The sequence below is a fragment of the Xenopus tropicalis genome, chromosome 4, assembly GCF_000004195.4.
Source record: "Xenopus tropicalis strain Nigerian chromosome 4, UCB_Xtro_10.0, whole genome shotgun sequence".
Lineage (NCBI taxonomy): Eukaryota > Metazoa > Chordata > Amphibia > Anura > Pipidae > Xenopus > Xenopus tropicalis.
The window spans coordinates 132,946,365-132,959,663 of NC_030680.2; the positions used below are offsets into that span (position 1 = coordinate 132,946,365).

The 13,299-nt window shown below is 40.4% G+C and overlaps 2 protein-coding genes across 2 annotated transcripts in view; one reads left to right on the plus strand and one right to left on the minus strand.

Annotated features, from left to right (window-relative positions):
• tmem43 (transmembrane protein 43) overlaps nt 1-3,483 on the minus strand; it is a 12,791-nt gene extending 9,308 nt beyond the window's left edge. Inside the window, exons 1-2 of the mRNA XM_002938231.5 lie at nt 3,357-3,483; nt 1,412-1,555 (exon numbers count right to left, since the gene is read on the minus strand). Of these exons, the coding sequence (XP_002938277.1) occupies nt 1,412-1,555; nt 3,357-3,368 (156 nt within the window). The 5' untranslated portion in view covers nt 3,369-3,483. The remainder of the gene's footprint in view (nt 1-1,411; nt 1,556-3,356) is intronic.
• Nucleotides 3,484-3,694: 211 nt separating this feature from the next.
• On the plus strand, nt 3,695-9,967 carry chchd4 (coiled-coil-helix-coiled-coil-helix domain containing 4). The gene is given in 3 exon segments (NM_203547.1): nt 3,695-3,773; nt 4,999-5,097; nt 9,011-9,967. Coding segments are annotated over 3 exon segments (420 nt in total). The 5' UTR covers nt 3,695-3,751; the 3' UTR covers nt 9,310-9,967.
• The last annotated feature ends 3,332 nt before the right edge of the window (nt 9,968-13,299 follow it).

Here is a 13,299-nt window from a genome sequence, read left to right on the forward strand (position 1 = left end):
AGTACAGGGGTGTTTCAGCCCCTAGTGACACCCTGAGGCAGCCTAGGGGATTCTGCCCCAATTGCCCCTCCGCACTTAGGTTTTTTGTGTTGGAGGGGGCCACATCGGTAGTGCACAGTGCGCAATAGTGCTCTCTGCACTAGGAAAGATGAAATTTCAAATTAAAAAAATCGGAATTTCGGCTCTTGAAGTTACCAGGAGTGGCTTTTTGCCAGCCCTGGTAACTTCAGGGGTACTGCTACCTGAGATAAGAGAAGGTTTGAGGTTTAGGATCAAATTCTTTTTTACAATCTCTCTCTCAGTTGCATCATGTTATTGATCCAGCATTAAAAACATACACTATGATACAACACTTTTCGTGGGTCCACGGCTGTACACCAGCCAAGTGTTAAAGAGGATCTATGATCACAGGGCAGTAAGATGGATTCCTGCCTTGTTATGCTGGGGTCTTAAATTGATTCTGGCCCAGGCACTATCTACAAATAGTTTGTAAGTTGTAAGTTGTATGTATGGGTTTCTTTCCAATCTCCAGAAACATACAGACAGGTTAATTGATGCCTGAAGCTTTCAATAATTTGTGTAAATGCGACCCTAGTCTTTAAGCCCCACTGGGACAGTAACTGATGTATAATCTTTGTAAAGTGCTGCATAAAATGTGTTGATGCTATAAAAAAAAAAAAACATAGATAACATAAGTGTACTAATTCATACTAATGTATATTACTTTAGTTATATTTTTTTATGATGTTTCCAAGATAAAATAGCTTATTCTTCACCCACAGGTTAAGAATATTATATACTCATGTTCAGCAGTAGTGCCGAGTGGAACAGCCCAAAACGTGTGGGTTTACCCTCAGGTCGGGTGAGTTCAGGCCAACGCACACAGCAATTATTCGGGTCGACCTAACTGTGCCCCATTTTCACCTCCGGCAGTGTATATAAGACAGAGGCGGGGTGGGTTGGGCCGGTATATAAATGGATGCAGCTCAGCAGGCCGGGTGGGTGTGGGTATCTAAAGAGCAGGTATGGGTTGGTTGTGGGTAAAAAATTTTTCATCACTAGTAAGCAGGACTCCTATCTACTGTGTTGGAGCAGCAATCAGTGGAAAATAATTAGGTGTAAATGCTATAGTGACAGAAACACCAAATAATCTCCCATTAGCTACGGCCCTCCTCAGCAATTAGCAGTATTGCCAGCCCTAAGGGCAATGACACATAGAGCTACTTGTTGCAGCTACAAAATAGACAGTACTGATAATCGTCTCTACGTGTGTTTTAGCAGAAACAGTTCTCAGTATTGTCTATGGCAGGGTGTTTTCTGGTGGTTTGTAGCTGCGACAAGTAGCACCGTATGGCATAGCCCTGAATGGCACCAGGCTGGAATGAATGTATTCCCCTCTTAATGTACTCACCTCATTAGTAAATAGGAGATAAAAGGAAAGGGAGAAAGCAAGGAGCCCAACCAGCATCCCTCCTGCTGTGTCACTGAGACGCTCCAAGAATCCAGGCTTCTGTTCACTCCTCACTGTAGTGTGCTCCTTCATATTGTCCCTGGGCTGGCAAATGGGAAAACAATCATTAGAAGAATTCTGCTAATAATGTAGGCAGGTCAGGCAAGGAGACCTTGACACTTGATGAAAATAGCCCATCCTGGATAGATTTGTGAAACAGACACCTGCCATACCTGCTACACAAGTAGGAAGTCTAACTTGTATGTGGCCTGTGGCATAAATTATACTGCAACCTAAATGTAACTAATTATCCTACATCCACTGCATGCTGATGAGGTTTAGCCACAGCCATTTTACCACTGGAGCACATTCTAACCATTGTATACCCCATCTCCAGGCATTGCTGGTCCAGAATTGATGCCTTTTGTCTCTCATATTATGAGAGTTTTCACTTATACTATGTGATTCCTTTAAAGCACACAGACATAGCTCAACTAGCAGGTTATATATAGGCATTATGGCATATGTCTTTTTTCAACCTAACTTACTATGTGCCATTACAGAGGTGTCAACCCTCCCAAAAAATTCGGGAGTATCCTGATTTCCCTGCCACCTGCACATGCGCATACCGTCACTTCCATAAAAGAAAACTCCCTGCGTTGACAGATCTGAACATAATCATCTACCCATGAAGCACGTTTGGAGAGATAATTGTACCTGTTGCCTTAAGTCCTGTGATTAATAAAAGGCAGTTATTACCATGATGCTACTTGGAAACAGCAATTGTGCTTCCAAACTAACACACCCTGCCTATATGTAAGTATTCTGCTCAATTTATTTTTCTATAAATATTTATTTAAACCTGATTATGCGCTGTTCTGAGGCCTTCTACCTGCATAGCTGCATTTATATTCAAATATGTTTCAGCATAGTACACAAGCTCGGCGTAACCAAACATTAACTTTGTAAAGAAATTGCTCAGACATAGTAGTATACGTGCTTTAATCAACAATACATGCCATGCAGCACATTTTGTGCTCTCAGTTCATAATTGGTCAGTACAGGTGATTTGAAGTACAAGCCCAATTAATAGTGACTATCAATGGCATCTTACAGCAGCCCTTTGGCATTGGCCAGAATGGACAAATTGCCAGTCCAGGACACAAAATGTGTCATATTCAGAGCTGTCAAACCCGGGAGATTGTTTCCCAGGGGCAGAGACAAACTCAATTGACCACCAATGAATTAAAAAACTTAAGGTAAATTCCACTGCCCCCAATGAGCTGACTGACTTATTAGCACATTAATTATTCATTTTAACTATTAATATGCCCTGCTTATTATAGAGGGACATCAGCTGTTTATGTTGGAAGCTATTTTACTGAATTATATAGTATCTCCTACATGAACTTTGCAGCGGGGGAACTTGTTCCTTACCCTGCAAGAAAAGCCATTTTTTTTAGTGTAGACTAGAGTCTGCTTAATAAAGTACGTTAGGGGCGCAAGCACTATGAAGTGCTGGACATTAACAAACTTTTTTTAAACTCTTTATTTAAGTTTTCAAGATTGCATCAAAATCTAGCATTAGTACAATACCAATACTGAGCTTTACTTATAATGTTTACAAGATTTTTTTTTTTTCAACATCATGAACCAGGGGGAAAGGGAAAGGGAAAAAGGGAAACGTAAATAAATGTTATTAATAATAATAATAATAATAATAAATAAAAGGATAATGTGATGAGAACAATGTGCAATAGGCTAGGAGTCTTAATTGGCATTAACACAATTTTTTAGCCCTACAGTTATTACTGCATTTGTTTCACACTATAAAACATATGGTGGCACCTTGGGGTTACTATTACAGTAATGTTACAGGATGTATATGGAAATGAAAGTCACTTACATGTCCCTTCATCCTGGCTGCCTTAGGATGATAAACTTTTCCGCAGACGCTCTCTACTTTATCTCCTACCAGAACTTCTTGCTACAAAGTTGCCTCCCTGACACGTCAGTACATTCTGCGCATGCGTAGCTGGCCTTCCGCGCAGTGTCACGGGAAATGTAGTTTTTAACGCCTCCCTGGTTCTATTCAGTGGCGCTTATTGTCAGTAATATCCTATGAGCTATACTACGCATGGAGACTAGGGTGGAATTGGTGAGGGTGGAGGTTATGAATTACTGTCAGGCAGCTAGGAGGGCAGGCCTATGTGCGGGGTCCTCTGTGTGAGTCGCGCAGTGTGACGTGATTGGTGTGCGCAGGCGGTGCTGTGCCGGGCGCCGTGTTGTGGAGCTGCAGCCATGTCCTACTGCAGGCAGGAAGGTGAGTGGGAATGTGCCCGGGGTACGGGGTGGGAGCCGAGCTGCCTGTGTCACAGGGGGACTGGGCCAGAGAAGAGCTGCAATGGGGGCAGCCTGGCAGTAAGGAGAACTGGAGGGGAGAGAGGCCGCACAAAGTGACAGAGGGCACAGGGACACAGGGGCTGGGCATGGAACCGAACCCTGAGGGTTATACAAGGGAAAACCTGGCCTCGGAGTTCCTTAAAGGGACAGTATCCCCTGCTAAGGCTCTCTGCTGCCTGCAATGAGTTCGCTATTTGCAAGGTCATTGGGAACTTATGTCTGTTTGAGCCTCTTAGTGGGGATCTAAACCCAAGGAAATGGATTACTGGAAACTTACCCAGGGTCCTCCTCTGAACTCTTTAGCATTTAACAGTCATTTTCTCTACGTCTGGGCTCATTAGATCAATGTCAGCAACCCAGGGGGCAGTTTAACTATGAAGGCATGGCATAGGCATACATTAGCTTTCTATTTGGATATAGATCCCTTTTAATTGTATAAAGCATGTGTTATTTATTGCAGAATTCTGCTTCTAAAATCAGGGCAAAGGGTTTATGTCTATGTATGTATGTATAACTTTATTTATAAAGCGCCACAAGGGTATGCAGCGCTGTACAATCTTACAATATACAGAATTACACACAGGGAGGACAAGTGATATAATAAATAAATACAATAAATATATATAAATGCACAGGGAATAAGTGCCATGTGGTATGAGACACAGTAGGAAGGAGGTCCCTGCTCCGTAGAGCTTACAATCTAACATACAGGCACAAACTGGAAGGTTAGAGTGCACCAGGTATGGGCATTGTAATATTCAATGTAAAAGTGTGATTGCTATTCTATGTATTTGTACAATATATATATTTATATCAAACCAATTATTGCTGAAATGTCAAATAATAGACTGCAGTTGTGTTATACTGATTGGTCTGTGTTCATTTTTGAAGGCAATTAAACTTTTTTATATGGTATTTACTGTAACCCTGCATTTATTTCATTAGTACAATGGCAAGAATACCATTGCTAGATATTTTAGCACATAAACACTTGCCTTCCTGCAGCAACTTACAAAGCAACTTTAATTTCCTAATACCAAACAATGTGCAGATATCATAGCATAGTAACTATTTTAATTTACAGTTCCCAAATAGAATGGATTGTTGTGATTCTAAAGCCTAATTGTTTCTCATGTACGTTTCAGGAAAGGACAAAATCATTTTTGTAACCAAGGAGGACCATGAAACTCCCAGTAGCGCCGAGCTGATCGCAGATGATCCAAATGACCCTTATGAGGACCATGGTCAGTAAGAGCCAGAGTGTGAGCTGTGTAATAATGCTTGAGCTATAGATAGTAGTGTGTTGCCTGCACTTTACATCAGCTGAGTCTTTGTTCTACAACAACTGCAAGGTCATAGGTGCAAAAGATAATTTTAGAAGCTTTAAGACTTTTCACATAAATCGCCATCATTTCTGATGGGAGCTACATCATGAGTGCAACAGTGGTATAAAAAAAATATTGTCTTATGGAAATCAGTTTGTATTAGATTTCCATGTCATTCTTTAGAGATGAATGGGCGTTTAATTCTTTTATTGTTTTTTATGGGCTATCGGTCATGCTTACGCTGCTCATACTTATGCTGTGCTGGCTCCAACACTCTTGGGGTCTACTTCATGCCTACAGATCAACATATTAAAGGCAAAGTCACACTGTAGTTATCAATGTTAAACAACGAGTGATTTACTGGCATACTTAAAAAAGTATTATGTCTTAATCACTTGTATATTGAAGCACTGCAGTGGCTTCAGGTTGTTATTGCCTATTTTTGTCAGAGTATGAAGTTTAAAGTAATGTGGTGGGGTGCTAGCTCCCTCAGCTGGCCGGAGAGTGAACTGCAGCATCTTAAGAGCAAACAGCAGGCAAATAACATACTGCAAATAATCAATGCTGGTCTTTAAGGGGAGGTATCACAAGAAAAATAAGGAACTTGATGGATATAATCAATTAAAATAATGTACTGTATCTGAAAAGTTACTGTTCACTCTCCCCCTCAGCAATCTGTCTTTATTCAGACAAGGGTCAGTCACATTTTGGTCGATAGGTCAAATATTTCCCTTTGCCTTGACAGTGTATAAAGCTAACTTTCCTTCAAAATAACCAACTCGGACACAAAGCTGCATGTAGAGACAGATTGCTAAAAGGAGGTTAGTGAAGAGTAACTTGATTATTTCAGAGAGGTACATGATTTTACTTGATCATATTCACAAAGTTATTGTTATTGCTTCACATGATTCATCAATATAGTCTCAAAGAAGGAAAAAAAAGGTTATGTTTTAATTAATACTTATAAAACTACCAATTACCTTAGAATTCTATTGTTGTCTCCATTTTAAACCATGAATGTTAAACTAGCCCTTCACTTGCTGATTTTTTTTAATGCTATTTTCACTAATAGGGATTGTTGGCCAATCATGTTTTGTCTTTTAGGCAATGAATACTATTGTACATGATATTGAATTCTGATTCTCCAGTATAATTGCTTTGGGGGCTGACACCCACAGATCTACTGCCATTTTTTTCTAAAGCATTCATTTGGTTGTTTTTGTTTTCCCCCAACCTTTATAAAGTCCATAACAATACAGCACTCAAGCTCAGTGTATTCTTTTATTATTTGCTGCCTCTTGTTTCTATTCAGTATCTGGATGTGGTTCTCATACAGGTGGCCGATGGTTCCAAACAGTTAAATGTGGAAAGGCTGTGGATCCAAACTAGATTAACTGAGCATGCAGTGTCAGCGAATAACTCTAAGCACGCTCCAGTTTTCGGAAGCCAACGCTGTCCGATTATCTTTGCATGCTTATCTGTGATGGAGGAGGTTCAGAGACTCGGAATATGTTTCATTCTGTTGTAGAATTAAATGTGAATCCAGGGTAACCATTCTGTTAGAAGCTTTATGCAAAGGGGCTGCAGGGGAAACTACATAAAAACACATTAATAGATGTAAAGGTGCATATTTACACAGTAGCCTAAATCTATGCAAAATGACTTTTTACATGTAGCATGGTTTACATATTCTTTTGCTTCTTTGTGTGAAATAGACAGCTATAGTTTAGGTGAAAGATAGTGGTGTTAAGGTGATTATATGACATTTTATGGAAATTCAGCTACAAATAACAGCAAGTGACAACTTACACAAATATGGGCCTGTTTCAGTTCAAAGAATATGTCATCCTTTAGTTGTTGTAGTTGATGTAAAACTGATGAGAGTGCTATTGTAAGCACTTTTGCAATTTACATTCATTGTTTTTTTAGTTCCAAGATATTAAGGGATTAAGTACTCATTTTGTTACAGCGCCACCTGTTGGTCACCTCTTTCTTCCCCCCCCCCAACAGCACCCTTGACTACGTTAGGTTCAGAAAGTGACCAGCATGTGGCGCTGTTGTAACAAAATGCATTCATATTAACATTGCTTAGAATCTGACTCTCATCAGGACAGTGTCTTGTTCAGTTCCCTCTTCCAGGATCCTCCTGTGCAGCTCTCTTCCGCCTGTATCCAGTGTACCACAGTGCAGAGCAGGAGGGTGGAGGACTAAACCCCCCACTTTACACTTTACCAAGCATTCCACTGCCCTCTCCATAATTTCCTCAGTGCCTGCCTGTAAAATTCCCTGGCCCCCTGTACCTGTTCTGTAAAAGCCAGTGTTAGAAGCCCCCCTCTTTGGCCACATCCGATCCAGTGTCCACTGTGCATGATGTCTAATCAACTGGGTGATCCAAGTATTTGATTGGTGGAAATTGTGATGTAAACCAATTTGTCACTCTACTGGATATTTTTACTTACCCCAGTCTACATGTAGATTCCGGGGCCATTGTAGCAGAATGGTGAGCAAGCTGGTTGAGCCCTAGCTTACTGTAATGCTGTATCAAGTGAAAATTTACACAAAACACAATTTCTTAATTGTTATCTGGGTGTGAATGTTTTGCATAATATATTAGCCAGGTTTATATTTATCTGGACTATAGATACAGCAAAGGCAGAAACAGGTTTTAGAACCCCCGTAGATTAACAGCAAGGATATGAGGCTGCCCGGGATTTCAGCCTGGTGCCGACACATTTTTCTCATTTAGCCTCTGTTTTGTACAGGCTTCTCATTATGTAACATTCCACCCTTTCTTCCTTTGATCTAAAGGCTGGCCTACAGTGGCTTTTATTAAGCTTCTGGCATTAATCAGGCTAATGCATAATATAATTGGATCTCCTTTTATTTGAATTGAATGAATGAGCGGTCAGCCCTTAAGATCAAAAATAAAATTCCAAGACAACATAGCGCTTGTCCAGCTAAGGCTTAGAGCCGCACAAGTCTGATGTTTGTCATTTCTGCAGCTTAGCCTGAGGTGTAGCCAAGAGGGCATATGCATAATAAAAGCCATTTGTTAAATCAGCAGCCAATAATAAGCCCTCTTGCACCAAACACTTGTTATTTGATAGAATGGTATAGTCCTTTTCTTAAAGTAGTAGATTACCTTTAAATGAATACAGACAGCAGTATTCTAAGACAAAACAATGTAGGCCAACTGAAAAGTTGCTAAGATTAGGGCCCTCTGTAAGCAAACGTTAAGTACCCCATTAAAGGACAAGTTTTTTAATCTATAAAAACACACTGTACCCAGGTTTCATTTCCACTGCACCCCCAGATTCAGTCATTTCTCAGGGATCACTAACTGCTGTCCAAAACCATTTCTAAAGTAAAATTTCCTGCAAATTCCAGTTGTTACTGCACATACAAACTGTTCCAGAGAGCCATTAGCCTTCAAGTTACAGCATGACGAAAGGGAGGCTATGGCAGGATAATGCACCTTATATACACCTAACTGATGTTTGCAGATAGACCGTATAGAAAAGACATTCTCTTCTATAAAGTAGGACAAATTTGGCTGATCTAAGTAAAAATCCAAGCCACGGATAACACACAGCCTGATGTAGTCAACTTCTAAACAAGAGTTTTGCACCCAGCTCCCATGATAGCTAATGGTAACCCCTAATGGTAATTGCTTGAATAGTGGCCAAGTCCTGGTTAAGTGTTCTTCAGTTTGGTCAGCAGCTAGTATCTGCCTGTGTAACAGCATCTTCCTATTAATATCAAGTATATTATCTTGCGGTGCTGACCTGTGCGGCGCAGTGCCCTAACGAACTCTACTGTGTTTATTTTTAAGGGCTCATCTTGCCAAATGGAGACATCAACTGGAACTGCCCGTGCCTTGGAGGCATGGCCAGCGGGCCTTGTGGGGAGCAGTTTAAGTCGGCTTTCTCTTGCTTTCACTACAGTCAGGAGGAGATAAAGGGCTCTGACTGCCTGGATCAGTTTCGGGCGATGCAGGAATGCATGCAGAAATACCCCGACATCTATCCACAGGAGGATGATGAGGACGAGGCAGAAAAAGAGAAGCAGAATAAAGAAGCTGAAGCTTTTAGTACAGAAACTTCTGATACCAAAGAAGAGAGTTCCAGCTAATAGAGGACAGGAGGCAAATGGGCCTCCCTTTATCTCCCACCTTCTGTTGCTCCATGGACCATAATATGCAAAGAGGTGTCTTAACACCGTAGCAAGATCTAATCACAATATAATCTGTCTTTGTGAGGGACCTATAGCAGCATGAAATCCAGCTCTACACCCAATCTCAGCCCAATTAGCAAGAGATGTGACATCACTGTGGCCTGACTGTCCTATGATACTTTGAAATCATGTATTTATAGAAGCCGTCTCTGGATAAGCAGCAACAAGTCCAATTCACTTGCCCTTTTTGTCACAGTTTTCTAATTTAACTTTTTTATTTCTGTTACTATAAAAAGGGAACAACCATAAAAAACCTGTAATTGAGATTAGAAGCAACCCTGTTATTGTACAAAGTTTCCAGTCTGTGCCTGATTATTCTCTTTAGGTTGAATGATAGCGGCTATGCATGGTAACCACTATGTGAGATATGATTGGTTCCCTGATCCAGCCAGTCAGAAGAAGGCAAGTCTGAGAGAGTTCCTTACCTTCTGTTGTGCCTCAGCCCTTGTGGTGCCACTTCATACTTGTGACACGTGCACTGACCTTGTGAGATTGCCCTTCTCTGGGATGTGGGTGATCAGAGAATATATTAAAGACCTTTTTACCTTATGACTTACTTATTCTGCAGCTTTCATTCTATTCAGCACACAGACCATAGCTATAGGATACCAAGTTGCTATTGCTTTACAGTTGGATTTTATGTATCGTATCCCTCCCCATCAGTGCTTGTTATTTGGGCCACCTCCTCTTCTGGCATAGGCTAGAGCTGGAGATTGGTCAGATAATTAGTTTTTTTTGTTATTCATGTTGTAAGTGATATCCATTTCTTCAGAAAGGCTGCTATAGTTCATATAAACAAGCTGCTGTGTAGCAATGGGGGCAATTGAAACAGGGCTAAATGACACAGGTTTAATAGTGGATAACAGATATGCTCTTTAGAACAGCATTATATTCTTTAAGCTTATCTGCTATTTGCTATGTAACCGGAGCCTTTTTTTCCTTTGATTGGCTGCCCCCATAGCTACAGAGCAGCTAATTTATATAAACTTTAGGAGTCGTTCCAAAGCAAACGCACCAGTTTTACCAGTGTAGGGCAACAGTGCACTCAGTTTTTGGTGTTACTGTTCCTTTAAGCAGTAGTTTTTGAAATTACTGTATGACAGAACAAATTGAATCGACCCAGTTCAGATTTCTTGGATTGGATAGCAAACACGGTGGGAGGAAATACATCTAATGTTATTGCTTTCCATATCCTTCAATGTGATTAATTTGCTCAGTTGATTTTAGGGAAATGTGAGTTAATGAATCTCGGAAGGCTCCTAAACGAGTAGTTCACCTTTGAGTTAACTTTTACTTCAGTATCTTAAAGAATACCTTATTCTTAGCAGCTTTTCAGAAGGTTTTTATTCTATCTTTTTCCATCTTTTAAATTTGGGTCAGCCAAAAATCTGTTGCTCTGTGAGGCTATTTCATTGTCATTGTTGCTTTTTATTGCTTATCTTTCTGTTTAGGTCTCTCGTATTCATCTTCCAGTCTCTTGTTCAAACCACTCCCTGATTGCCTAGGTCAGTGAGCCCTGACAACTGCTTAACAATTAATAAAAAACGTGAATTATAAATGAAGACCAATTGCAAAGTGTAAAATTATAGGATATGTCCAACAACTCAACACAGGAGAAGAGAGGCTCCAGTGCACTGCCCTGACACTTCAGCTAGGGGAACGGATATCACCATTATTTTTAAGCAGGCACTCAATCAATCTGCCTGAAGATTTGCTCATAGTGCCTGCTCTTCAAAAAAAAAAAGGCAATTGCAAACTGTCCCACTATATGACTTAATCTTTATCATACTATAAGTCAGGGATCCCCAACCTTTCTTACTCGTGAGCCACAGTCAATTGTAAAAAGACTTGGAGAGCAACACAAACACCATAAAAGTTCATGGAGGAGCCAAATAAGGGCTAAGATTGGCTATTAGGCAGCCTCTATGCACACTATCATTCAACCAAAACTTGCCCCAAACTTGGCACTGGGAGCAACATCCAAGGGGTTGGTGAGCAACATGTTGCCCCTGAGCCACTGGTTGGGGATCACTGCTTTAATACATATGGTGGTTGGGCTTGCTGCATTAGCAAACTATTGGCTAATTAGGGATTGGCTATTAGGGAGCCTCTATGCACCCTATCAGCTTACAGGGGGCTTTATTTGGTAGGAAATCTTGTTTTTATTCAACCAAAACCTGCCCCCAAGTCAGGAATTCAAAAATAACTCCCTGGTTTGGGGGCACTAAGAGCAACATCCAAGGGGTTGGGGAGCAACATGTTGCCTCTGAGCCACTGGTTGGGGATCACTGATATAAGTTAATATAAAGGTGAACTGCCCCTTTAAATTGGGCTCAACTTTGAATGGAGTCTCCTGCTTCTTGTCATTGCCTCCATAGCCCAAGCTTTATTCTGTACATAAGGAAAAAGTGCAACAGTAAATATGACAACTGTGGCTAGATGGTATAATCAAGAAACAACTTTAAATATACCCAGCCTATTAATGGCTGATGGCAATACTCAAGAGGCTGTGAAATATTTATAGGCTCAGCTGTATCCAACACAAAGCTTTATTAATTCATTGGCTGCTAACGGTGTCAGGAACATGGAATATTTTCTGCCATAGCAATATTTTTTGTATTCTATTGCTCTGTCAGGGGCAAGACTGGCCACTCACCATTGGCATTTCAGCAGTAAAGTGCCTGCAGAGCCTAATGCAGAAATCTCCACTGGAGCCGTAAGCCCTGCAGTGTGTAACTAATATTCATGTTTTATTTTGTTCACAATTTGTTTTTTGTGCTAAAACTCATGTAATACCATTTTCAGGATTTATTAAACCACAAAAACCACTAATGCAAAACGTTGCCATCTACCAGCTGTCTGTCATGTAGACGTTAATGGGCAGCTGTCCTGTTTCCAACTGAAACATCTTCCTTTGCTTCGTCGTATTAGAGGGTTATGGATTTTACAGATGCTCCATTTGTTTAAAAATGTGTGGTTTTTGCAATTTTTTCCCACACTTTTTCAGTGTTTTGGGTTTTTTTGTTTGTGCCTTTTTTTTTTTTTTTTAAAAGGCTGTTTTAATAAATCACTTGAAATTCGTGGTTTTAGAGAAAGTGAGTTTAATCACGGTTTTAAAAAAAAAACCCTAAAACGAGAGTGTTGATAAATGGGCCTCGCAATGTAAAACTGCTGAAGGGGGAGGTGTTTCTGGATTGTGTTCTAATATGGTTTCTTCTTTGCACAATAGAGGTTTAAAGGGGAAGCTCACCTTTAGTCTGAATTTAAAGAGCCCCTGTCAGAAAAAAACACTTGTTATTCATAGTTTTGTAATTGTAGTTTTAAAGCTACAGACCAGGATCAGCGCTGCTAAAATGCTCTCTCCTCTGTTTGCTGATCTGTCTTTGGAAGGGATCGCCGACTCCAACTCACATTCTGCCCAAACAGGAAGTTGTCACTGGTTACTACACTTGCCTGCTCTCTCCTGCTTCATTTACATTTCATTGGTCATTGGTCAGATTGGCTGAATCTTGCCAGCCAATGGTATCAAAGACACAGCAAAACTGGTTCAGTGTAAACTGTTTTTATTTGGCTGCCAGCCTAGTCCTTGGAAATCCCTGTAGCTTCAAAACTAAACATTTTCCATTTACAAAAGTGTTTTTTCTGACGAGCTGTTCAAATTAGCACTATTGTTTGATAGTGAACATCCACTTTAAACCTGAAATGTGAAAAGAAGAAACAATTAAGATAAAATGAGGTGAAGTGAAAAACTGCTTTGGTCTGATTAAATTCTTTCTGGAAATCATGAATGTCACATATTCCAGGCTACAGAGCAGAAGGTCCATATGACTATATTCGCTATCAGCGCACTGTACAAAAGCTAACGTGTGTAATGTTATGGGGGTGCAT